The sequence below is a fragment of the Equus quagga genome, chromosome 12 (genome assembly GCF_021613505.1).
Source record: "Equus quagga isolate Etosha38 chromosome 12, UCLA_HA_Equagga_1.0, whole genome shotgun sequence".
Lineage (NCBI taxonomy): Eukaryota > Metazoa > Chordata > Mammalia > Perissodactyla > Equidae > Equus > Equus quagga.
The window spans coordinates 19,045,860-19,073,074 of record NC_060278.1 but is presented as its reverse complement, the minus strand read 5'-3'; the positions used below and the strand labels follow the sequence as shown (position 1 = coordinate 19,073,074).

Sequence of the window (27,215 nt, the reverse complement as noted above, 5' to 3'; positions counted from 1 at the left end):
AGAGACAGGCTAGCACAGAAATTTAAAGAGAAAATGGCCCTGAAAACCTCTTCCGAATTTTTCAGATTGGGAAGAGGGTTCTTGTACATCTAAAGGCAGCTCTAAGCTTTCCTCATTACTGGGGGGCACGACCGCGGAGAACTCTGACCCCCGACTCCCAGTCCAGTGCTCCCTGCAGGGTGCCACGTCACGTGTGTCGTTTACTAACAACCACGCACGGGAGCCAGGCTTCAGGGGAAGCGCCACATTTCTGAGGGGTAAATTAGGGCTGCCGTCTCTTCAATCGGGGAGAACCAAACCCAAAACTGAGGCCACTCCCTAGGAGCCCTCCCCTCAGAAAGGTGGGATGCAGGTCAGGGTAAGGACATTCAGGATCTCCTCAGGCGGGATGTCTGTGTTAACTGTTAGCTACGACTCTCCTTGTCTATTTCTCTGCCATTTCCTTAGGATTTCTCCAGTCCAGGCTTCCCAAGATGCTGACTGAGCCCGTCCACCTCCTCTGGACTGTCTTCCTTCTCTTCACGTTAGCTCTTAAGTAATTTCAACTTGACGCTAACAGTTACTAACAGCATTTAAAATAAAAAGGAAACAACTCACAGCACAGGAAAAACACTATCGATTCCAGGCAGCACAGGATATAGGTAATGGTGGGCATTTTCACACTCACACGCACACGTCCACACACACACTTGACCGAATAGTAACACGGGCTTTTCTGGGCTGCGGAAATGAACACTGCTGAATCCCCCCGGCCTGAGACGGGCCTGTGCACCTGCCCCCTACCTTCTGCTCTTGCTGCTGCTGACTGCGAGTCTGCAGATGAGGAGCGTCTACCTCTGTGGCTGTTCCCTAAGCTGCGTCAATCACCCGAGGGGACTAAGTACCTGGGAGTCATTTGAGTAGCTGTTCAATCAAATAATTTCCAGAATGTGTGCTCTGGTTGTAAGAAATTCAACGACACACTCCTCTCCATCTCTTTCAGGTTCACACTATCACATCTGTAAATGAAACCTCAATTTCACACTCCTCATTTATCTAATTATCATTTTAAAAAATACTATGGCATCTCTCCTACCTACCTATTTTTTTAAATCACAATAAGCTTTTCAAAGTAGCTGTTTACAAAGTAAAGATCAGTATGTCAATAAAGACAAAGGATTCATAGTCAAAATAGCATATGTCTTCACATTCCCAATATGCATTAGCAGAACTTCTGGCAATAAAGAAGGAGGAAAAATATATTAAAATCATATATTAAAAAATTTAAAAGTATTAAATTCATAAATTCATATAATATTGAAAAATGTTAAATTAAATTTCCAGTGAAACCAAAGAGACAGGTTATCATTGTGATTTAATTACAGTTTCACAGTTATGAAGATCGCATGAGGGGAATAGAGGTATAGATGAATTATTCTGGAAATTAAATTTTTAATTAATGTAATAAAAACTGCTTATGGTACTTCGCTCACAATAAATGTGTCAAGAGCACAGGAAAATTTGTTTGTAAATAATCTGAGTAAAGACCCATCCGTTTCATGACTATTAAAAAAGCCTCAGTATGATACTACAGAATTAAGGGATTAAATTTTAGGATTAAGAATTTAGCTCTCTGCATAATTTAAATTTCAAACATTTTTCTTTCCCTATATATCACTGGCAAAATTAACCGCAACTGTTATTAAATTCTTCTGGATTATGCAAAAGCTGTGGAAATAAGCTTTGATGTATGACACAGCAAGCTGACATTCTATTGCAATGTATGAATGGGTTTAACTAATACACAGTATTCATTTTCTGTTCAAAGATTTTACACAATGGTGGCAGTCAGATAAAATATTTAGCAAAAGAAAGCTCAGGAAAATGGTGCTTATATGATAAATGTTCTGCACTTCGAACAGTCGAGAAGTCATCCAAATTTAGTTAATATTTTATCTCAGCGGATCACTTCACTTTCCTTGCTGAATGGAAAAGTTAAGTACTCGCCCATATGGCTGAGTCCAAAAATGGATCCAACTGCACAGACAGCGTAGACAGACAGAAACGAGCTTCTCCAAATTTCATAAAAACTATAATATCATTCTTTGCACGAGAACAGCTGATTCTCTTGAATCAATTCTGACATATACACAATTAACAAGGAATTTCCATCCTTTTAGGACTGGTGGCTTTGTACCATTCAAGACCAGTTATTCCCAAGCCTGCTTCCTGTGACGATTACAGTGGGCCAAGCCAATTTTTAAAATTAGTAAGTACATGTTGCAAAAAAATAGGTTAGGGAACATATACATAAATGTAAAGTAAAAAGTGAACGTACTCCTAAATTCTCCTCGTTAAACAAATCTTGGGAGCACCTAAAACTTACGCTGTATTCTATGTGAGTGGTGGTCCCGAAAATTGTACAAGTTAGAGGCCCTGCCCCCGTGGACTCTTCCCCTCGCTGCACCCAGAGATAACTAATCATTTATGCTCCTCCATGCTTCCTACACCTTTACCAACAGAGCTCTTCCACATTCTTTTTAATATCTGCACAACAGAAGTGTCATAATTTTGCCACTCCCATCCTGACAAACAGGCTGTTTCCAGCTGTACCCTATTAAAGCAAGGAGGCAATGAACTTCCTTGTACGTTTATATTTGCACTGTTATACAAGTATTTCTGTTGGCTAGATTCATGGAAGTAGAATTGTTGGCTAAGCATGTGTACATTTTATACTTGATATACATTGCCAAACTCCCCTCCAAAAAGCATGCAGCAATGTATATACTTTCACTACCAGTGATGAAATGTATAGACAACTTTCAATGGTACGTTTCAGGTTTCACATAAACAACTGAATAAGGTCAGGGGCAGACTGGGAGCGTCCATACTTGCCCCACCTCCACTCCAGGTGCACTTGAACCTACAAACGTGAACTTGCCTCCTCACCTGGGACAGCACTGAGCAGGAGGCCAGGACTGGCTCAGACCCAAACAGAACATCTCCTGGCCTAATTATTTTCTTAGGGTGGCGGGCGAGAGCTGCATTTGGAGTTCAAGCCCTTGATTTTAATCTTGAAACCTTCTGGTTTGGCCTGCCTCATCCACATTTCTGGCTGAGCGATATCTATCTGCATGGATTCAAATGCAAATACTCTGATCACAACTTCCCCTATTTTTTCCCGTGTCGTACAGCAACAAGTATTTATTGAGGATTTATTTGTCTAGCAAAGCATGCGAAATGAAAATCAACTAAAAACACAGGAAACTAGACCTTTGACCGATATGTACAAGCCAAAGAACCAAATTTAGGAATGTGCTTAAGTAGTTGGGTAGTCTATATTTGCCCAAAAAAGTACTCTTTGTAGAGAAGACAGCATCTCTAAATTATATGAGAATTTTTTTTAAGACCTCTCGAACACTGATCTTTCAACTACAAAAAATAATGCCTCTTGAAATCTGCCTTTTTATGCCATTGGGAACATCTAAAGAACCTGAGAACCTGACAAAGGGTCTTAATAATCAGACCTAGTGGGAAACTGACCCAATTGAAATTTAAAGACTTTTAACCTGAAAGTTAGTTGGGTCCAAAAGATGGCAAATAGAGGAGCAGAATTATAACCTTGCAAGAGTGTAGGTTTCAACATTAGAATACCTATCAGTGTTTGTTCTCCTAAACAGTGACTGGGCTTTATCTTCTAATCTCTAAAAAGTAACTAGGAAGAACCCTTTGAACTAACTGCCACAGGGCTTTGAGCCAAATCTGTGGCTAGGCAGAGCAAAGGTCCAAGGCTCCATGGACAGCTGGTTTTGTGTTGATCTCATTTCTGTCTCCCTCCAATTTCCCTACCCCCTTCTTCTTATATTATTACTATATCTGATTTATTTCTATAAACTGCCTTTAATTCTGTTTATTTCTACCCTTCTTTATTCCAGAAAACTATTGTGTGATCCTGAGAAGATTCCTTAGCCTGTTATTCTGAGTTGTCTCTTATTCACATGCCAAATTAGGGCAACTCCAAGATAACACATATTGAGTTAATGGAAAGGGTCTGGATAAGATAAAATACGGGCAGGCCCTTGATAAATTGTAGAAAAGTAGGCAGACTTTCATTATGGTACAAACCACTAGTTAAGAACGATTATCTTTAACTACATATTATCGATGTGATCCTTCCTATTATTTGGCACCAAAATTTAGAAATAAAAAGCCTACAGTCTCTTAAAAGTATGTGATAGAAGACGGTCAAAAGAGAAGAAATTACCTGAGAAGTTTTCACTCTAAAAGGTCATATTTCTAATAAGAGGACTTGACCCAACTAAGATTTTACCTTGAAAAACCTGAAGACACAGGATGAGATATACTCATTTAATTTTGAAACTTGCCTTTTCTCTTCTTTCTTTTTTTTAAAAGGTACTTGTACAGCCAGACCAGAACCTTTCAAAGAAAAAGAGGAAAAAGCAACAGGAATTTCCAGATGATGCTACATAGGAAGGAAGTGGAAGATGGATGGGACTAATCGAGTACTTATTGTATGCCAGGTATTTTAATAGGTATTTATACATGCTATTATTTAATTCCATTTTATAAGAAAGAGACTTTTATCTCCTACTTTATAGATGAAGAAACAGAACACGAAGGGGGAGCTTGTCCAAGATCATAAAAAGGTCAAGTTCAGTGGCGAGTCAGGATTCATACCATTTCTCTCTGACCTCAACCCCACGTCCTCTCTACACTGTGGTACTTGAGGGCACAGCAGCATTCTCCAAAACTAGCTGAGCTGGGCCTGGCTAGAAAGTCAGCTGTGTAAACAAGGAAAAGAAAGCATGGGCAAGAGCAGGTCAGACAGAGCGAGGTCCATCTTCACAGAATGTGCCTATTCTAGGAAATACGGAAACTTATTCAGTGCACGAACCCATATATTTCCCAGAGCTGGAACCCAGGCCACTAATAGAAATTTTTGCAGAATAATTTGTAGCCTCTAATTCAGAGAACAGTTCTTCTGCCAATTTTGGTTTTACTTTTGCCTCTATTCTGACTTGGAGCCTTTTCATAGATATAACAGAAAAAAAAATAAACAGTTTGAGCAAGAATGTTTCTTAGAGATTAACTAAGCCCCTTACTCCCATTTAACAGATAAGGGAACTGAGGTCCAAGATGTGAAAACAATCAGAATACCACCTAGTTTAGAAAACCATTTAGCAACTCTCTTTTGGCATACATTCAACTTTCGATCTTTCCACCAAAACGCAGACAGGTTTCCCAGGGCAGGACAGCCTCAAAATTCTGTGGCCTTACTAGGAATTTACACAGTCGTGTTCTGCTTTGGGCATGATGACACCAAATCCATATTTTTTTTCCTTTTATCTGATAAAGACAGGTAGAAGCTAAACATCCATTCAAAAAGAATCAAACTTGCCTTCGATTTCATCAGCATTAACCCAAAAGCGCACTGGTGTGACAGGGTAAAAAGGGAATAAGCCACATTCCCAGTCTAGAGGGAGGATGTATTTATAGAGAATTCCCAGGACAGGCAACATTTCTGGCAGGTGTGTACTCAGGAAGGAGAAATGCAACAAAAACGCCCCCTCATCCCCTTTCAAGAATTTTTTTTAATTAGCCCTTCCTCTAAGAGTACCCTAGCACTTAACTTGGTCTGCGTACCTTTCGGTTCAATCGTAGCCACCTTTTCACCAGGGCTTAGCAAAGAGTGGGTGAGTAATCTATAGGCCCACAATTCAGATCAACAGCTTCATTTGGAAGACATGAAAATAGTTCTCAAGGAAGCTTAATAATTCTTAAAGTAACTTCATATCTTAATAAATACAGTACCTGTGTCTCCTCCGCTCACCCATGTTTACTAACCCTGCCCAGAATAACTTACAAAGCAGAGTACATCAGCCCAACATCCAAAAATTTTCACAGCCCAGATGGAGCTAACAAACGGTTTACAAAGAAGATGGAAGAGTAAATGTTTCGCTCCTCTCCAAAAAATTAATAATAAAAATGATGACAGTAATAGTTTAAAATGTTACTTAAAACAAACAAAAACACCAGAAAGAGGCTGCTGATGGATTGCTAAGTCTGATGTGGTTCTAGAGACTTCTGCCACTCACGAATGCTAAGGCAGGCGATATTTACATCTGATTCCCACACTTCTGCCATGTAGGGGTAAAATTTAGGATTTTTACAAATCTGAGAAATAACATATTTTTCTTCTACTTAGGACACTCCCTTTTATCCTTAATGCAGCCCCTTCCATCCACATTTTAAATATGCAACCATTTCGGAGGGCGCTCAGGCCGCAGAACTCTGCACAACCCTGATGGTGGCAGCTGCACCTGCAGCCGGCACTTCTCTGGGGGGACGCCCAGGCTCAGGAATGCCGGGAGGAGCAGGGAAGCCCTGCAGACGGCCACGAACTGAAAAACCCCACGAAACCTTTGCAAATGTCATTAAAATTAAATCTGGTTCCCTTCAAAGTCCGCTAAGGAAAACTCTGTTCAAGCAACCATCCTACCTTTTTTGATTCATGAGCAGCTCTCTGTGAAGATCTTGATGGTTCCGGGACATTTTGACAGGATTGACTAGTTTCTGAGGCCTAATTAGTTCAGGATTGTCATCTTCTATGTAGTCTGGCTCAGCCATGATGCTTCTCGGAATGAGATAGGCGTCCTTCAGGTTGGTGTCCTCAAACGGGTTGTCTGAAAGAGAAAGCCAAGGCTCCTTTGTGCTCTTTTCTGCTCAGGTGTCGTGCATGGTGGCGGAGGCACACGTGGCCGTGGAGGTACGGCACGTAAACACGTGCCATCCTTCTCAGTCCACTTCCCCCCCTCACTGGACACTCTTCGGAAGCTTTGTGAAAGCCCCTGGGGGAGGAGAGGAGAGAGACGAATGTCCGCCTTGTTCTGTGTCACCTGGGACAAAAGCAGAGGAGCCCCACAACCTGACTCTGGTCACCACCAGTCACACCTTGAGTTTTGGGTCACATGGCACGCTTCCCCCCACTGCCAGGTTGGTCTAAAGACCCACTTCACCCACAGTGAGCACCTGGGCACCAGACCCAGGGCCTTTATCGCTTCCTTCAGCCTCGCCAAGTTAATACACACCAGAAATGTGCAGACCCCTGGCCCTGCATCAGTGATGAGAAGTGTCTAGAGCACGGAGCCATGCTCCTTATCCTGCCATGTTACCACTCCTGGTCCCCTCACCCCTTACACGAGAGCCCTGGGGCTTCATCCTGTTCACATCCTCTCAGGTCTCTCCTCAACTGTCACCTGCTCAGAGGCCTGACCTCCTGGCCACCCTGCTTCAACCCGCAATCCCACCCCCGACACTTCCCTGCTTTATCGGTGCTGCACGGTTTACTGGTTTGTTACTGGCTCTCCAGAGCACGTGTGACTGAGGACAAGGATGTCCTCTGCCCAGCCCCAGCTGCTCTAACCCCAGCAGCAGCACAGCACCTAAGAGGAAGTGCCAGAGGCAAGGGAGGGAGGGAGGGAGGGAGGGAGGGAGGAGCAAGAGCCTGTCTCTGCAGGCTCTTCTGTTTTTCTGGAGGAGGGGTGGTCACTGGAGTACGGGAGAAGAACAACTTGCTGTAACGCCTGGGCAGGGCCATAAAGCCTTGCTGGGCTTGGACTCCAGATCAGCAAAGTGAAGGGGGCAGATGACAATCCCTCTAGGGTCCCTTCCCCCATGTTCAGTTGTAGTTGTTCATTCTATAATTCAACTGAGTGTGTCCTCCCCAATAAGAGAAGCTGCTGAAGAGCCGCGTACGTCTCCTTCCCTACACCCCTGTAGCTATCGGGGGCCCCCCCGCGTGCAACACACAGTGAGTGGTCCATGCACATATGTTATATTTAATGAGATAGAAGAAAAAACTCATGAGGGGCGAGAGCTGGGAGGAAGAAAGCTGGCTGAGCAACAGGCTGGAAGTCCTCCGCGGGTCCATGTGGCAGGCATCCAACTGCTAGAGACCCCAAGGCACATCTCTTGGTGCTGACCTCATCCCTGATCCGCTGTCCCCCCACAAACCTGGCCAATGCTTCAAGATAACTAAGACGCCGTTTTATGCTTCCCTGTCCCTGTATGGCGACTTTATTTTCCAAACCAAAAGTCAGATGCAGTGCCTGACAAGAGCAGAGCGTCTGACATGGGTCTTCCCTAGAAAGTCCAGAGTGTGCACTTACCGATTCTCTGACCAGCTCTATGGCACCAGCTGGAATGGTGATCGGAGAACAGGGCAAGGGTGGGAGGCAGGTTCCCCATCCAAACGGGCTCACACCCAGGACGGCCACCTTCCCCGCCTCTCATGCCCTCGGCACCCCAGCAGCGCTGCAGACATACTGCCCTCATAAAATGCATCCTAATAAAAGGTAATCATGGTTTCCGTCTATCCTCTGCAAGAACTAGAACCACTTCTTTTCTAGTTTTAAATCCCCAGGTCTGGCAAAGTGCCTGGCACATAGCAGAAGCCGAAAAAAACGTTGAACTAAATCAAATCTGGACTAAACAGAACAAGTGGAGAGTTCTTCCATGAACAAGCCCCCAGAGGGAAGACAAGCTCCATCTTGGTTTCTGCCCAAGAAATCAATCAACAGCAAACACCTAAGTGAACGGGGGCTAGGGCGAAGGGAGCAAAGAACACAGGGTGTCCTCCCATGGACTCTGGAATGGGTGCGAGGGGACAGATACTGCAAAAGCATAAAGAAGTGTCTTCAACCACAATTTTTTAAAAAGCCAGGTCCAGTGGCTAACTGTCAGCTACAAGCAGGAGTTTCGGTTTCAAAGCCATCAATGATGTTTTCCTGAATCCCTAAATGGATCCAAAACACTGTTGTACTCTAAGGCGTCCAACAGGAAATGCTATTCTAACTGGCGGCCAACAATGAGCCAGTGCTTCAGACATGGCACGTGCGGGTCTATGATCACACCTGGTCCCAGCCACAACCCTGCAAACAGAAGAACTAGCACCTTCACTTTACAGACAGCAAGATGGAGAAACAAAAATTAAACAATTCTCCCGTGCTAATATGGATAGTAGCATACAGTTCAAACGAAAATAATGTCCTCTGATCTCAACACCTATGTTCTATCAATCAAATTATGATACTTAACTTTTTTATAGCAAAATCTTCTGAAAATTAATGTGAAAATAAGGAGAGTGAAAATCCAAAGAATAAATAAATCCACTAAAATAGAAAAATTGTAGCGGCATCATATGTTTATATATTTTAGGTATAAGTGCATAATTAAGGCTCAGAATTACGAAACGATAATATATATAGGATAACAAATTACACCAAACATGCCTTACACACTACTGCATTGATCTTGTAAGTAAGAACGCCTTGCTACCTGCCCTGAAGGGAGAATTACAAACCTTGCACATGGAAAGTCAGTGAACCCATCGCAGCCAGCCTGACTGTTGCCCCACGGAGAAATGTGCCCCTTGGCTGAAACCTGAAATGTACCATGCACATTTTTACGTGGCCCCAATTGTCTTTAAAAGCCGATAGCAGTTTCACTCTAGTTAATCAGTAGACAAGAAGGCCTATATGCTTCCATAAAAGGATGTTCCTCTGCCCTAAACCATGAACAATCTCCATGACACCAAACCAAACAGGCGACCGCCTCCTCCGGGTGAGATTACAGTCGGGAGGGGAGCCCTGTGGACATGTGGGAGAAGAAAGAAAGGCTCATGCAAAGCCCTAAGGCAGGAGTCTGCCCGATGGGTCTGAGGAATAGGCAAGGAGCCGGTGTGGCCGGAGGGGAGTGAGTGACAGTGAGGACACACAGGGGAGGGGCGGGCAGGAGGTGTGAGAACTCGAAGGCCATCGTAAGGATTCTTTTGAGCAGAGAAGTGGCAAGATTTGACTCATGTTTTCAAAAGATCGCTCTAGCTACTGAGTTTGGAACAGACTGAAGCAGACAAAGAAAGACTTGAGGAGGCAGCTATTACAGTAGTACCTGTGAGAGATGGTGTAGACCAGGCTGGGTGACGCAGAGGTGGGAGGGCAGATGGATCAGGACACATTTAGAAGGTAAAGCTCTGGGATCTCCTGAAGGACTGGATAGGAGGAATCAAGGATGGCTCTAAGGTTTCTGGCCTGAGCAACTAAGAGTTTAGTGTGAGTAGAGCAGGACAGGAGATAAGATCGGGACTTCCGTTTGAGACATGTTGAGTTTGAGACATCAGCTAGATATCTAAGTGGTGACTCAAGAAGGCAAAGGCCGTCAGTGCCCAGACCGTGGGTGGCTCTTTCCTTTGTGTTACTGATCCGACCTCCATGGTCTCTCCCTTTGCCTGCCCTCCTCCCACCAGCCCTTCCCTCTGCCCGTCCATTCCCACTATGCCCACAACAAGAGCCAACACAAGATGCCCAGCCCGGCCTTTCCTGGAGGTCAGTGCCGGCGTAAGAGGCAGGGTGAGCTTTCAGCGTGCAGAATGAAAAGGCTGCAGTTCTGAGTCTGGGAAACAAGTTCAAGCTTGGCTTTTTTCAGATTTCTTCTCCTACAGGCCCAGTGCAGTGCATGGGTCTCAGCTTGTCTCTAGTGGAGAGAGGCAGATACGGGAGCAGGTGGGCAGGGAGGGGCTGGAGGAGTTCTGCTGGAAATGAAGACTCAAATGTTTTCCTTCTTCTTTCTCACTGGTCTGCCCTTCCTCCCAACTGGAGTTGGGAAAGGGGCCATGGAAGCCCCCCAGCATGAGCCAAGTGTGTGGACCGTAAGCCGGCCTGTGGACCAGGCTGAAGGAGCTGAGCCCTGTGGCCCCTCCTGCAGTCGACCACACTGGGGTCTGGAAGAGGGCATTTCGTAAGGAGAGGGTGAACTGGCCAGGGGCAACCTCTGTGAGACTCTGAGCACTCACGGCAGTGGTGGCGGCTGGGGAAGGACCTGCGATCTGCTTCCGGCCACTTCTCAGTGACTTTCCACCCTGGAGCCATGACCAACACATGGCAATAATCATCCAGATGACCTTCTTGTTCAGCTTTCTTCCCTCTGCCAACCGTCATCCTCATTGCCACCAAGGCTGGGAAATGCCACTCTGATCCTAAGGGAACTCTTCCATTGCACAGATGCTATCCTCCGCTTACACGGGAATGAACACTTACGGCTCCCCATGTTTCCACACTTCCTCTCGCCTTCCTCCCCAGCAGGCCTTTGCTGGCACGGTTCCCTCCAGCAGAGATGCTGATCCTCTTCCCACCCATCCCTGGGTCACCACAAAGCCAAACCCCATGCATCCCTTCAGAGCCAGAGAAACGCCACATCTTCACGCAGCTTTCCCCAACTCCCCGGCTGCAATTAGACTCTCTGACCTGTAAAGAACTACGCATTTCCTTTGGTCCCCTGTCCTAGCTCACCAATCCCCACCTTGTGTTACAGCAACATGGACATAAATCTGAGCATCTCTTCACGGCGGAGACCACCTCGGGTTTATGCTCATATTCCTCAGACTCCTCGAACTGGGTCAACAAATAGTTCTTAAATGAAGTCACACTCGCGGGCTAACCACCACCAGAGGGCGCCCCTGAGCTGTTCAGCGTCCATAGCAACCAGGTGAAGAGCGTGGAGTTAGGGGCTAGAGTTTCCTCCCCAGCATCACGTACTCCAGGAGCCAGACAGGAAAGCCGAGATAAAAACGTCCGGATTTTGTAAGTGCATATTATTGTAAGGGGATATTATTATTAGGACAAGAAACATTCTTCCAGAAATAAACATGAAGGCATTCTTGTCATATTCACTCCCCCGGTCGAATAAGCAATCCATAAATTTTTTTTTTTTTAATTATCAAGTCAACAAAGGAAAACCAGTGTCAGCTCAGTCCAGGAGACATAAACCTGGCCCGCGACCCCGGACAAAGCTGACCTTCCCTGACTCTCAGTCCTCTGATCTGCTGAAAGGAGTGTTGTTGTAAGAACTGGTTGAAATGTGGATCTGAGTTGTGTGTGTAACCTGGCATGTCTCTAAGAACTCAATAAATGGAAGCTATTATTAGCCAACACCATTCCAGATTTTATTCAGAGGTCTCGGACACCTTATACACAAAACTCCACCTCCGTAGGCCTTGGTTTCTTCAGAAACGTCAGAGTTCAACCAAATGACCCAGAGACCTTCTCACTGGTATGCGACAAACATTAAGAACCTTCTGGAAAGTGTTAATACGTCTATCGTACCTTTGAGGCACTACACGGAATTCTGAACGGCTCCAGCTGGTGTGCAGGATGTAGCAAGAGGACAGACGTGTGTGGTGGCGAGGAGCTTTGATGCTGTTCTGAGGGGGAGGGGACTTGCTGAACGATTTTAAGCAGGTGAATAATGCAGAATTGTGTTTTAGACAGATACAACAGAATGTACCAAAAAACACCACCTGATGAGAATTCTGCCTTTAATTTCTGCAAATCAACAAATGGAAGTCATGACTCAATTCCACTATCCCAAAGGATAAGGACATCCCATCCTTCTAGGTAAATTCTGAGTCGCTGCTTTTCATTTTTTTCCCTTTCAAAGGTTCATTCTGGGCCCAGCTCTATGCCCATCCCGGGCAATTTTTGTTGACTGCTTTCAGAGGTGAACCACCATTCCCACAGAAGAATTTCACAACTGGACTAACAAAACAAAAACAAACATTTGGTACATCTGAGTTTCCCCATCATCCTGTTTTGGCTCCAGTAGTTCATGTGCATATTTCTACATCAGAAAGATAACATTTAAAACCTAATCCTTTGAGATTTAAAAACCACAATCTAGAGATTATGCTAAATTGCATGTTTACCTAAATATTTAAAATCTAATTCTTCCTAGGAGTACTAACCATTGAGTCCTTTTTAAAACAATCACTGAAACATGGCAACGTATACAGTTTACGAGTGTCCTATAATCAATCAAAGCTCAAGCATTAAACTTCTGGACTGCACAACTCCTTTTTGGGAAGTTAAGAGTAATTCCAAGGCATTCTTCAAGAGACTTTGTTTCCCAGGCTGGCTCTGAGAGATTCTAACAATCCTCCGGCAATATGCAAAAACATCCAAGTCTTAAGATTGCAGGCTGGGTCAGCCAGAAAAGGCAAGAACTCTCCCTGGATCCAGGGCTATCTCCCTCAGCACCCAAGGGTCCCAGAAGGGCGGCTGGCTGTGAGGAAAAAGGGTAAGAGAGGGCAGAGTGAGTTAAGACAGGAATTTCTCCAAAACAGCAAAGGGTTTTGCTGACAAACTCCTGACTTGCCTGATCTGAGGCAGACCTAAAAATTCAGGCTTGGACTAGGAGACAGTGACACCATCTGGTACCCGAAGGCATCAGACAAGTGCCCAGAGGACCTTGATGGCCACAAATCTAAACTGAGGCTTACAAAGGATGCCCGACCAGAACAATCTGTGCAAGCACAGACACGTGACTTTTTCAACTCTGCCCAGCCCCACTGCGGGTGGAACTCTGAACTCAATAAGTTGGCCGCCAATACGCTCCTGTACAGAGGCCAAACAGTGACGCTCTTGGGAAAATACCAAACTCGTTTTCTCATCAGCTTTTTCACCCCCAAAAAATGTATTTTTACAAAAAAGGCACGTATTTTATATTTAGAAAATGAGAAAGGAGGCAAGAAACCTCGGGAAGACAACACATGCCAATATCAAAGATGAGCTGGTCGGAGTGAGTGGGGACCAACCAGTAGGTGGCGATGGCTCCACAAATAACTGGGTGTCCCTTTCCATCCTGACAACCAGAAGAGCCGGGATGCCTCACCCTGACCCTCAGCATCACTAGTAAAAGTACACACCGAAAGCACTGGAGACACCCATGAAAGGAAGCCATTTTGCAGTCATTGTGTGTCTCCCCATCATTTAATCCTCATGATGGCCCTATGAGTAGTTTTCATTCCCTATACAGACATATTTCAATAACGACAGGGATATGTTCTGAGAAATGCACGGTTAGACGATTTCATCGTTGTGCAAACATCATATAGTGTACTCACACAAACCTAGATGGTACAGCCTACTGCACACCTAGGCTACACGGTACTAATCTCATGGGACCACTGTCGTATACACGGTCTGTCATTGACCGAAACATCATTATGTGATACATGACTGTAGTCTCCAAAAGGGGTTCGGACAGCTTCAGGAACATGGGCTCAGAATCATGCTAACTGGGTCTAAATTCCAGTTTTCTGATTTACTGTAAGGGTGACATTGGGCAAAGTTTCTCCACCAGTTTAAAAAAAAAAATCGGGGACGGCCCGGTGGCACAGCAGCTCTGCTTCACTGGCCCGGGGTTCACCAGCTGGGATCCTGGGTGCAGACCTAACACACCACTTATCAAGCCGTCTTGTGGCAGGTGTCCCAGAGAAAATAAAGGAAGATGGGCACAGACGTTAGCTCAGAGCCAGCTACCCTCAGCAAAAAGAGGAGGACTGGCAGCAGATGTTAGCTCAAGGCTAATCTTCCTCAAAAGAAAGAACAGTAGATTATCTCATGGAGTTGTTATGAAGAGTAAATGAGAAATGCATACCACATTAAATATTAAATAGCTATTAAAATTACTATCTAGAGATCATTTGGTTGCTGCTGTCTTATTACAATTTTGTTATTTCATCTGTTTGAAACCTTGTCCAGCCCATGAGAAGTAATACGGTATAACGGCACAGGGCACCAGGCCTGAAGACCACCCCTCCCGGATTAGAATCCTGGTGCTGTAACTGACCAGTTATGTGATTTTGTACTAATGACTTAACCCAAGTCCTGATTTCCTCAACAGTAAATCAGAGCTCACAGACCTACCCCTGCAGAGTGGCTCCAAGCATTACAGAAAACTTACTGAAAGCATTCACCATACACAGTACCTGCCCACATGGCTCAATAAAGTGGACACTTAAATAGTTCTAACAAATTAATTCCTTAATCTAACTGGCCATTAATCAATGCCTATCAAAGTGAAAATGGATGACCATACACTACGAGTATGCTAGTTTAGACAAAATTTAATGGATGAACCCAGTCTTGACCTCTTCTCATTTTTCCAATTTGGACTTAGACGAGTAACAGAGAGGGACAGGGAGGGAGAAAGTGGAGAGAAGAAAGAAAATTCCCAATAGGCAAAAGGAGCTTGCAGCCAGAGACTGCCAATGCCTTGAGAATACTGATCATTCTCCAGTCTCCGCTTCGGTCTTCTTATCTGCACCACTGATAGCCATTTCGCTCTGATTTCTCAGTCATCTGTTGTAAATAACTATTCTGAGCATAGGGCAATTATGTAAATATGAGGGATCTGCAAGAACATAACACCCCCTAGGTTAGCCCTATATAAAGAGTTTAACTCTTCAAACATCAAATAAATCTGCTTAATGTTCACAACTGACTTAACCTCCCACGTTCCCCGGGGGATCGGAACTAACAACCCATTGGTAGCCAACAACTCTACAAAAAGGCAAAGCAGAAAATAGGCAAGATCTTTTTAGAGGTGTGTTTTGCATAATGTTCAATCATACCCTGTGGAAAAGGGGCAAGCAGATAAGCAATGAGTAAAGAACAGATAATAAAAATGTGTTCAAAAACACTGCAGTATTTTACCCTTTTGCATTTCACTAGATGGGTACCATCTGTAGTGTTTACTGCTCTTTCATGGTTAAAGTCGAGTTTCTACACCATTAAGCATTTGCATTCACATCTAACAAAAACTTAAACACATACAAGGGATATCCAGGAAGCAAATGACTGGAGCAGGACTTGAGAGCACTTCTGCCGAAGCTGCTTGCCCAAGATGCTGCTGAGGCCTGAGCAGAAGAAAGCGACGCTGACAGGCAACAAATCAAAATGTGGGTTGCTTTCCATGGAAACCAGAAAATCAATCCTGCAACCGAAGGTGCCTTCCAGCTCCCCAAAGTCCAATGCTTTGTTCAAAAGAGGAGTTTCAATATTGCCCAATGATATCATGCTTAAAGCCAAGTAAAAGTTAAAAAAAAAAAAAAAAAAGCAAAGGCAGTTCTTGAATAATCCAGTTTTGCTAGCAAGTTGCGTATTCAGGCTAACTTGGAAAAGCGTCAAAACAAAATAGAAAGGGAAAATGAAAACAAAAACAAAACACACTGGGGGGTCGTGAGAAAAGCGAAGTCTCTGGGTAGAACAAAACTAACATAAAAGAAATAAAAGTTCACTAAGTTGGCTGGGTTGGGGGAGGAAGTGGAAATGGTGTAAGAGGTGAGTAAAATCCTCGCAGGGCCCTGAGCCAATGATGACATTCCCCTGTCCTGGCAGGCAGCGGGGCCTTGGCGATTTTTTCACTCAGAGACTCACAGGAGTCCTAGAACTTCAGATAAGACACTAATTCTACAGAGCCCCTCCCTCGGAAGACACTGATTCTGTGCACTCCCTCCCTCTGCCTCCAGCGTAGATTCCAGAGTTCCCTCGTGGCTGGCAGTACCACCCTAATGCTGTGAGCAGTGAGACAGGGAGGGAGAGGCACTTCTCAGCCTTGGCCAACAGCAGCAGCCATCCGAAAGAAAGGAGAGAGGACCACCAGGTGTTGGGCATCCCACGGAGGATGGTGACACGCAGCACAGCTGTGGGAATTCAGTCCAGACCACGGTGTGTTGGAGCCTGCCAGGCTTCCCGCCCTGCATGCCCCAGACTCCTCGGTGCTAGCTGAAGCCGAAAGCACAACACAGTTTCTCAATGAAACAAATGCATGTGGGCCTATTGCCTAGAAAATGGCTGGGTCCGGGTCCTCAGCTAGAGACGTTTCAGCCTGAGAAGGGCCTTAGCAAATAGCCCCTCTACCAGCTGCTGTCAACGGGGCTGCAGCCACGGGGTCAGGCAGATGTCCTTTCAGATAAAGGGTCCTGAGCTCTGGCCCTCAGGTCCGTCCACAAGGATTGTGCTCTGTAAGGCATCCAACGACAAAAAGCCCACCACTGGATCACTAACAGAAAAGAAATTCCCTGCAGCGACATTCGCTGCCTGCGCAGTATGTTCCTATTTGCATAAGAGACCACGTCCAGGGGTTTCCTCAGGGCTCCTGGGCTCTCGGCTTCTCAGGGATTCTCCTCGACCTCTCCCTGGAACCCAAAGCCACTGGCCATCTCCTCGATTTCAAAGCCAGTCCCCTGCACAACCCTCTCCTGGGTCTCGCCCCATCCATCTGCCTAAGCATCCTCCTGCCTACCAATCTCTCAGCACCAAGAGTTCTCCAGAAGCAGTCCCTAGCCCTGTACTCTTCCGTACTGCCTTTGGAGACCCCACACGCTCTTGGCCCTTCCACTATGTGAGCGGTTTCTAAAGTGCCTGTGAGGACCGTTCCCTGCTTCTCAAGCTCCAGGTCAAAACTTCCAACTGCCGACTGGATACTCCCCTTCCAGAGCAACAAGTTTAAAGCTGAGCTCAACCCCGCTGGCTCATTTACTTAGTGCTCCCTATGGGCCAGACCAGGGAGAGAACACTACACAGGACAGGGCAGACCCCTTATATTTTAGTGGAAATCACCCCAGGCTAATTTAAGTTCAAGTTATGGTTTCTCAATAGCAACAGAGAAGACACCACATGCACCATTCTCTCTCGCTGTCAGAAATAACCCCGTGTTGCCCTCCCTAACTTTATTTTTCTCAAAGATGCCATCGCCCAGCTTTCAAACCTATGTTATCTTTGACAATGTCCCACGCCTGGCCTTGAGATATAATCAATCAATGTTTCTTTTTCATAAATGTCTGAAACCATCGCCTACTGTCGCTGCTATAATCCTAGTTCACACTCTCAGCCCTCATTCTTAGAATCGTGCAAATGGCTCGGCTCTTCACTGGCTTCCATCCCTCCTGGTCACTCTTCCCATAATCCAGCTGCATTCTCAGGAAATCCGATACACTATTTAACCAGATCAAGAACCGCCAGGCCGAGCATCACTGCCACATCAGGATAAAATAGTAAACTTCTGGGCCCCGCTCTCAAGGCTCTCCACAATCTAGTCTTCAGCCACCTTTTCAGAGGTCTGCTTCCTCCTCTCCAGCACAAACTCTCTACTCTGGCAAACCAGTACATCCCAAACTCGTGCGCACTCCTGTCTCATCCTAGAGGAGGGGCCAGTGGCAATTTCTCTTCTTGATTTCCTCCCAGGTAGAATTCCCTCCTCAAGACGGATGACAAGTCCAGGCACCTTGCAGCGCCCCAGCACAAAGCTCACCCCTCCAGGAACCTCCCCATGGCCACTCCTCCAGAGCCATCTCCCTCTCGTCTGGACCACTGTGGACAGTTTTACTGGATGACCCCTTCCCCCATGAGTTTGACAGTTACGAGTTAATTTTTCACGTGTCTCCCTGTTGTCTCCCTTCAAGGACAGACGTGTGTCCCTTTGGAAGAGAGGAGGCCTGAGTGACGTAAGCCACTCCCCTAGCTCTCGCACAGTGCCTCACACACAGCCATACAAAGGAGAAGCAGCTCCATGGTGACTCGTTGACAGAGAAAAACCAGTAGAAAGCTGGGGCCGCCGACTCCCTGTGGCTTTGGCTGAGCTCCATGCGGGCCAGCAACTACCTGGTTTTATCCCTACTGCGTCCCCAGCACCATGCTGTCTGTCACACGGTGGGCACTCTACAAAAACGTACGGAGGGCCGGCCCAGTGGCACAGCGGTTAAGTTCGCACGTTCTGCTTCTCAGTGGCCTGGAGTTCGCCGGTTCGGATCCCGGGTGCGGACATGGCACCACTTGGCAAGCCATGATGTGGTAGGCATCCCACATATAAGGTAGAGGAAGATGGGCACGATGTTAGCTCAGGGCCAGTCTTCCTCAGCAAAAAGAGGAGGATTGGCAGCAGTTAGCTCAAAGCTAATCTTCCTCAAAAAAAAAAAATGTACTGAATGATGGGGCAAATACGCAAATCCTCTAAGGGAGGAGAGTACCCAAATGAAGTCACTTGTCCCATGAAACCTTTCCTGAGTCCTCTGGAGGGTTCCCTCCTTTCTTTCCCAGTGGGACACTGTCAACATTTCTCTTACGATGCTTACATAACCTTCTAACCAGAAGTTTTCTTATCCCTCACATTAAACTCACAAAGAGAAGACCTGACTTTTACTCATTTCTTCTCCCCAGAAACATCCCACTGTGCCTTCCACGTATGGTTCAACTACATCTGACCAACTGTTACTCCAGTCAAGAAAAGTGCAGAGCTCAGGTTTACAGGTTGCCAAAAACAGAGAAGGGGAAGGGAGGGGACGTCAACCAGCGCTTTGAACAAATTCCCTGTCCTCGTTTGATCTTGAAGGAGCTCAGAAGAGTTAACGACAAGTTCCTGCTTCTCTCGATGCAGATCAGCACAGGGAACCAAATGTCCATTTTTCTAAACCAGCAGATTATTCTCTCTCGAATAAGATGACCCAATAAAACCCTCACTAAAAGTCCATAACACTAATTGCTGTGTATAAGCAGTCTTCTGCCACAGAAAGTATCTCAGACTCTTGTCTGGTGGGAAATAAATGTTAGTACGTTGGCCTGCATACATATTCCCATGCAGTAATTAATTAGTACATCATTAACATGCAGCGCATTAATCTGCACAAATCTCTATGCAAATGAAATGCTGTCCAATTAATAGATTTCTTTAATAATCGACTACCTTAAACTCTTTGGCCTTAAAATTGCCTTAGACTGATAAATTACACTTATCAAATAATAGCTGAGAGATGACCATTAAGTGACTCTGAGTTTCTCTCTCCTACAGAAAGCAGCCCGATGAGACCTGAAGGTCAAGGACCCTGGATTCTACCAGCAAAGTTTGTTCTGCGGTCTAAGAGTGTCACCCAGTGGTAGACGGCACAGTTTGTATTCAGAGCAGCTGGTGCTTTTTCAAAGCAATATTTGTCACATGTGTTTCTTCACTAAAAGGAAAAGAAGAAAGCCTCTTTTTTTTTGGAATTGCACTAAGAAATTTAGTGTGTGTGAATTCCAGAAAACCTGGGACTGGCACAAGAAGAGAGCTACCCCACATCCAAGGTTACTTTGAAGCCTTCAGGGATGGTGCAGGAGTGAGTGGATCTGAAGAAAGGGACAAGCAAAGTTCCCGTGACTCAGGGGCAGTGCAGGCTTGACTTTCAATCAATTCAGCGTCCCAGGGCTGAGCCCCAGGACCACACTCAGCCCTGCCGTCTGCTTTACTGCCCACCACTCGGCCACTGCAGTTCTCAAAAGCCTCAGTTCTTCCCGAACAAGGAAAGAAAGCCCAGCCAATTCTGTTCCAAGCTTGACTCTCTGATTTTAAAAACTTATGAGGTAAAGTTGAATTGAAAATAATAAATTATTTAACTTCCTTATCTGTAAAGAGAGAAGGCTGGACCAGATGACCCTGAGATCCCTCTCTAGTTCTAACATCCTGCTAATACGGAGGAGCTCGGCTTATCTGTCGCCTTCCACCACAGGGGCTTCCAGCCAGGGCTGCAGAGCTCTGGCCGCATCATTAGGGCCCCTCCAAGTCCCCCTAAAAGAGTCTCAAATGTGTGGCCAAGGGCCAGAGATGTCCACGTAGGATGGAGTGTGGACGAGACTTTATTAAACCCAAACTCCAGATCCAGGAGGCTCCTGATACCACAGTCAAGAAACACACCATCATATTCCACACATGATAAATAAAAAGGAAGCACTGTTTATTCTTCTTTGCCTAAAATCCCCTAACTTGAGTATATATTACACCATATTAAATCAATTCAAGTCTGAATCCTAAAAACAACGCTGGAATCAAGCCAGTTCAGTCCTATTACTCCTCCCCTCGTTTCTTTTGACAAACCTTTGTCTTCTCTATAAATCCATACATATTCTTCTTGCTTATCCCCACCAAAGACCAAACACGTGTGAGTTTCATAAGTCAATGGCAATTTTTTTCCTCATTCCTTTACATTTAGAAAATCAGTATCTACTCTGATAAGACTACTTGTGAGAAGATAAATTTTTACTACTTCCTTTCTGAAGAATTTGTTGGCAGTCTGTGGCAAAAGAATTTAACATGTACACACCCTTGAAGCTGGTCATTCCACTTCTTGGAATTTACTTCCAAGAGATAATCAGAGATGTAGACAAAAATGTAAGTAGAAGAACATTTATCTATGACCCATGAAGGGAAGAAAATGGAAACCACTCAAACATCTAGTAATGGAATACAATGCAGCTTAAAATCGTATTATTAGAATAAATACTAAAGGGGGAAATATTCATGATGTATCAAATGGGCAAAAAATATCGGTTGCAAATTGGCAAGCCCTTTATTTTCTAACATGTGAATTTTTGTGTAGAAAAGCCATTCCAAGCATAGTCCAGGACCAGCACAACAGCGTGGCAGGGACCTCGTTAATTTGCAAACGCCTAGCTGAGAGCTACTGACCCAGAATCGCCAGGGGTGGGCCAGCAATCTATGTTCTCATGTTTACTACGTGCCATACAACCTCTCAGGTAAATCCTAAAATTTGCCCCATTGTACAGATGGGGAAACCGAGGCCCAGAGTGGCTGGGTAATTCACCTATGGCTACAAAGCTAGTAAGTGGCAGCAACACACAGCCAGCCCCAAAGTCCACGCTCTTAACCACTTTGCTCTCGTGCCCCCAGGTTAATCTCAGATTTGGAGGTGTGCTCCGCTTTCTTTCCACTAAATTAACCACATGACGCACCCCATTTCTTCACAGCATTTTAGCACTTCTGTTACAAGATATGCATCGGGGATTGGGGGTGGGGGTTTTGGACACTACTGCGGGCACCACCACTGACATTCCTCTTGGTGAACACCTGCTTGACATCTTTAAAGGCTATAATAACATGTTTAGAATGAAGCGCATATTTAAATACCCACCCAAACGAGCAGGAAGCTTCATGCCCACCAGCGACGGGCAGCGTGGAGCATGACACTGACGACATACAGAGGCTTTCCGATTGCAATCCCACAAACACACTTTACACCCCGCTTGGCCTACCATCTTTGAGAGACTGCAGCTTTTGATCCATTTCTTCTACTTTTTTGGTTTCCGCATTATTTCAAAATTTGCACATCATAAATTTTTATATTAGGCTATTCCATTTTCACAAAATTCAAATTTGCAAACAAATGCTACCAGACTTTATTCCCAAACTGCAAATTCCTAGAGGCCTCTCCCTGAGCACTTTATTATATGCTATTTTCTAAGGAGGAAACGCCTCAGTCGTTCATTTCAAGAAGCCACGGAGAGGATGGACTGAGAAGATGGCTGATTTAGGCCTCAGCACTCCCGAGAGCAAGGACACGCACACCACACACCAGAAAAAACTTCCCACTGGACTCGCTTTCAAAGCCTTCAAACATTCCCGTCTTCAAGAGCTGAAGAACCATTCCACAAAACGTATGACCTGGCCCAACCAACCAAACAAACATTCTCAAAAGAGGAGACTATCTTCAGAAGGACTTAGGACAGAAACTTTAGAAGGAGCACAGAGACCGTTTGTTCAACAGATGAGGAAACTGAGGCCCAGGGAGCAAAATAGCTTGGCTAAATCCACAGAGAAGGTGGCAACCTGGATTAGGCCCAGCATCCAACTCTGGTCCAGCCTCCGCTCTGTCACACGGCATTTCTCACTTCTGACCCCTCTACGGAATTTTCTAAATTAATTTTCTACATTTTCTGCACATGTGGGGTGTGTTTTGGGCATTATCACTAACACCACCATTAACATTACTTCTTGATCAATAACTGGATGGCATCTTTGAAGATGATGATCTGCTTAAATTATAAGTCTAATTTCATAGCAGCACCACCATTCTATCTGCTTCCACATCCTGCCAAATTCCAGAAGTGTACAAAGTCTTTGTGATGACTTTTTGTTTTTAAAGCCTCTCAGAGTAGGAGGAAACCACTCATTTGCCTTTTTTCGTCCCCTGAAATATGAATCTTGAGCAACTACAACGTTAAAAAACAGTGACCACTCAGACACCCTCGTTAGACTCTCCATTCCCCACCTCATCCTTCTCCTGTTAAAACCCGCCCTTCCTCAAGCATCAGTGTTCAGGATAAAATTAAATAACAAACTGTTAGAAAAGTGAAAATCAGCCCTGCTGTCATCTGAAGGAGTCCTGCCTCCTAGATAAATATTGTTAAGATACTCAATCACTGAACAGTGCCTGCTTCCTGACCACATGCAAACCAGATCTGGCCCCATTTCCTATCCGACCTTCAAATCATCCAGCATAAGCACAACCCAACTCGGCCTTTCCAAGAGAATCCCAAGGTTCCCCTGGGTGACATTCACCTACCGCAGCAAGCTAAATGAGCCAATCCTCTATATAACCACACATGTGTGCTTGGCGGCTGCTGGCTGATGGGAGTCAACACACTCTTTCTTTTTTTCTTTTGAGGAAGATTAGCCCTGAGCTAACATCTGCCACCAATCCACTTCTTTTTGCTGAGGAAGACTGGCCCTGAGCTAACATCCCTGCCCATCTTCCTCTACTTTATATGTGGGACGCCTACCACAGCATGGCTTGCCAAGCGGTGCCATGTCCGCATCCAGGATCTGAACCAGCAAACCCCGGGCCACCGAAGTGGAATGTGTACACTTAACCGCTGTGTCACCGGGCCAGCCCCAACACACTCTTTCTTAATAAGTTACCAGTAGCGTGTGGTAGGGTAGACAGAACCTCGAATAAAAGGCCCGGAAACCCAGATCCTGACTTAGCATTTCTCTGGGTCTGTTTCCTTACTGGTAAAAGGATAGCCAGTAATTCTACCATTTTACAGTTTTTCATCTCAAATATGCTAAATTTCGGCCATATTGTGGGTCAAATAGATTTTTTCTATGGAAGAATGTGCTCTGACACCTAGTCATTGAACTGACTATCTCCCTGTTGGAGTTTGTCTGGAGAACTTGATTTTTCACCCTTAAAGAAAAAGGGAGACTTTCATGCCAGAACAATGGTTATGATTATAAGTTTTTCTGAATGGTAAAAAATGTTGCCTGACTGTAAGGATATAAGTTGACTCTTCCTTGATTCCTACTTCTACTATGAAAATGGGGCATGTCTCCCTCTGGGTCTTCAGAGAATTGTCTGGCTCTAACTAAAGCCCAGAGAGCAACTACTGACACAGGCCAGGTACTTTTAGCTCAAGTCTGTTTTCCCACTCACTTCAGGCTACCCTGTGGGCTTTCTGTGAACAACAAAGATCTGGTCTTGTTACGGAGGCCACCAAAACCAAGGCAGGAATATTAAACCAACAGTTGGCAGCAAGACCAGAACCAAGAATGCCCACCCGTGTACATAAACATTCACGGTGTCCTTCCCAGGTATGAGCAGGGGTTGGGCAATAAAGACCTAGAGAGGGGTGAGACGTGGTCCCTGATGTCAGAGCTCACACCTAGGGGAGAAGACAAAGACACAGAAGAAATACGGAGTGATAAGTACACCTTGAGGGTGGGGAGTACAGAAAGGCCTCAGGTCATCCTAAAACTGCCTTCTACCCTCCTACCCAGAGGAGGATGGTTTCCTTTTGAAGACTATATCAGTGAGGATGCTCTGGGACACACAGATCAACACCTGACGAAAAGGAGCTGAGAGCACGGGCGCTCATTTTCAGCTCACACAGAATCTGATGTTAGAGCATCCCCAGCGGCTTCAGAGCTCAGTGGTGTCATGGGGGATCGGGGCTCTTGCTGTGGTTCTGCTCTGTCTCAGCAGTCTCGTGGACCTCCAAGAGAAAAGGCAGGCAGGGAAAGCCTCTTCTCACCAGTCTCTTTCTTTATCTGGGAGGAAGTCACTCCCAGAAGCCCCCGGGGGAGTTCTCCCTGTTCTCACAGTTCTGGCCAGAACTGTGTCATGTGACCACTACAGGTACAAGCTGGGGAAATGGGGACCTGGCATCCAGCAGTGAAGAGGGGAGAGAGGAGAGGCCGTCAGGGAGACAATCAACTCTGCCACACACACAGTTATGGGCTGAATGCATCCCCCAAAATTCCTATGTTGAAGCCCTAAGCCCCAGGGTGATGGTACCGTGAGGTGGGGCCTTTGCAAGGTGAATAGGTCATGAATGAGGTCATGAGGGTGGGGCTCCCATGATGAGATTAAGATTAGTGTCCTTGTACATAATCGTCCCATTCGCAACCACATGGATAGACCTTGAGGGCATCATGTTAATCGAAATAAGCCAGACAGAGAAAGACAAACACCAGATGATTTCGCTCACAGGTGGAATATAAACAAACTCACGGACAAGGAGAATAATTTACTGATGGGGGGCAAGGTGGGTGGGATGGTGGGCACAAGGGGTGCAGGGGCACATTTATATGTTGTTTGACAAACACTAATGGACAACTGAAATTTCACAATGTTATAAACTATTCAGACCACAATAAAAATATTTTTAAAAAAAAGATTAGTGTCCTTGTAAAGGGAGGAGACACCAGAGCTCGCTCACTTTCTCTCTGCCACGTGGGGACAGGAGGTGGGGGCATCTGCAAGCCAGGAACCGAATCAGCCGGCACCTTGATCTTGACCTTCCAGCCTCCAGAACTGTAAGAAATAACTGTCTGTTGCCTAAGCCCCCCGCTGTGGGATTCTGTTTCCCCAGCCCGGCAGACTAACACACATACTCAATTCAGGGGACTTCAAAGGCACTCCCACCTCCTGACAAGGGGTTCATCTGGGTGAGGCCGCTTAGCTGCTCTGGACCTCAGCTCCAAAGCCGAAAGAGAAACCACAGCAACGATCCTTTCTTAGAAGTGCTGAGTCCTCACAGCATCTATAGTGAGAGCTGCAATAAGCAACAAAGACGGGAGACTTTCAAATGGAAACCCTTTTATCCTTAGCTTTTCCATCCACTAAAAACCTTCCTTTTTAAACTAAGGGAGTTTGGGCAAAAGTTCAAATGGAAATACATTTGCAGTGGGTGTGGGCCCCGGAAGAAGGGGGTAAACTACTCTGACTCTTAACTTTCCCGGCTTGAACTCTGCACATTCATTCAACTCCCTCCGGAGGCTTGTCATTCTAAGACACCGGGCCTTACCACTTTCCCACTCTGCTGTCTTGCAGAGTCACAGGAAAAGAGAAACAAGGCACCCCCAGCTCCATGAGGCCATCTTCTTACCATAAACAGCTATTCCAGTGCCCTCCGCCTCACAGGCACACCCGATCAAAAACTGGACTTGATGTCGCCAAAGGCTTGACTATGTCTATGTACAGTGACAGGCAGAGGAACACTTTCCAAATGAGAACAGAAAACGACGACAGCAACCTACCTGGCAGGCAAGGAACAGAGAAAAATGAAAGCTTAAAAACAAGCAGCCCATATGTAAACGAGCAGACATCAGGGGAACGCGTGAAAAGGGTGAGCCTTTCTTCTCACTGGAACAGGAAGGGGCCCACTGTTTTAGGAAATATTCAAGATTTTAAAAATTCATCTATTTCTGGAGTAACTAGAGGCCTTAGAGAAATAGTCACTTAATTTCAGTGATGAGGAATAGATCCATCATCACTCATAATCCAGCTCCTGTAGAAGCTGATTTCATTCACCTTTATTCAAACAGGATGCTTTTAAGGACAATTTATGACTACGGCAGCTGTCTCATATTTACTTGGTCGATTCCACCCTCAGTAAAATAAAGCCTTGACAATCACCCCTTCCTCCCCTCATGCAAATATGTAGAACTCAAACCACCTAGCACTGTGTCTATGGCCCCCACGTCCTCGGCCACCAGGGATTTAGGACTTTTGCCCCAAGAACCAATATATCCTCCATCAGGCTACTCACTCTGGCATTTCAAGCAAATCTGTTACTACCTTATAATACGACAGTCAAATAATGTTGGCCCCAAGTCTTGACACATAGTCAAGCTACCTAAATCCCGGAGCAGTAATACCAATTAAGTAAAAGAAACGGACAGGCTGGTAACTAGCAAATGCTCTGCCCGACACCAGCTCCACGTGAAATAGAGAACTCTGCTTCTCTCTCTCCCTGAAGTTACCCAAGTTTTAAATGGTTTCACTTCTTTTGTCGCAATTAAGATTCATTACTCAAGAACTCAGAATCCAGAAACTTCCCATCAACTGACTCTTGTCATAGCTCTTGTCAAAAATTCAGAATCTTATTTTAATAGTATCTGTTTGAAAATCCATCCAAATAAGAGCTACTGTTTAATTAAATGAAAAAGGACAAACGACCTGTCAACACAATCATAACAAAAACTTGTCCTCTACTTACAGCTGGTTATAAAGGAAATCATTAACTGCCTCTGGAAGAACAATTATAAAATAA

At 45.3% G+C, this 27,215-nt stretch overlaps 1 protein-coding gene across 3 annotated transcripts in view; it reads right to left on the bottom strand.

Annotated features, from left to right (window-relative positions):
- FAM107B (family with sequence similarity 107 member B) overlaps positions 1 to 27,215 on the bottom strand; it is a 204,726-nt gene that overhangs the window by 4,556 nt on the left and 172,955 nt on the right. For 2 of the 3 annotated variants that reach the window (XM_046679180.1, XM_046679182.1), the window contains one exon: positions 6,500 to 6,683. In XM_046679180.1, the coding sequence (XP_046535136.1) occupies positions 6,500 to 6,683 (184 nt within the window). Of the gene's footprint in view, positions 1 to 6,499; positions 6,684 to 8,168; positions 8,308 to 27,215 lie in introns of those variants that run through there. The other variant, XM_046679181.1, reaches the window with a different exon arrangement.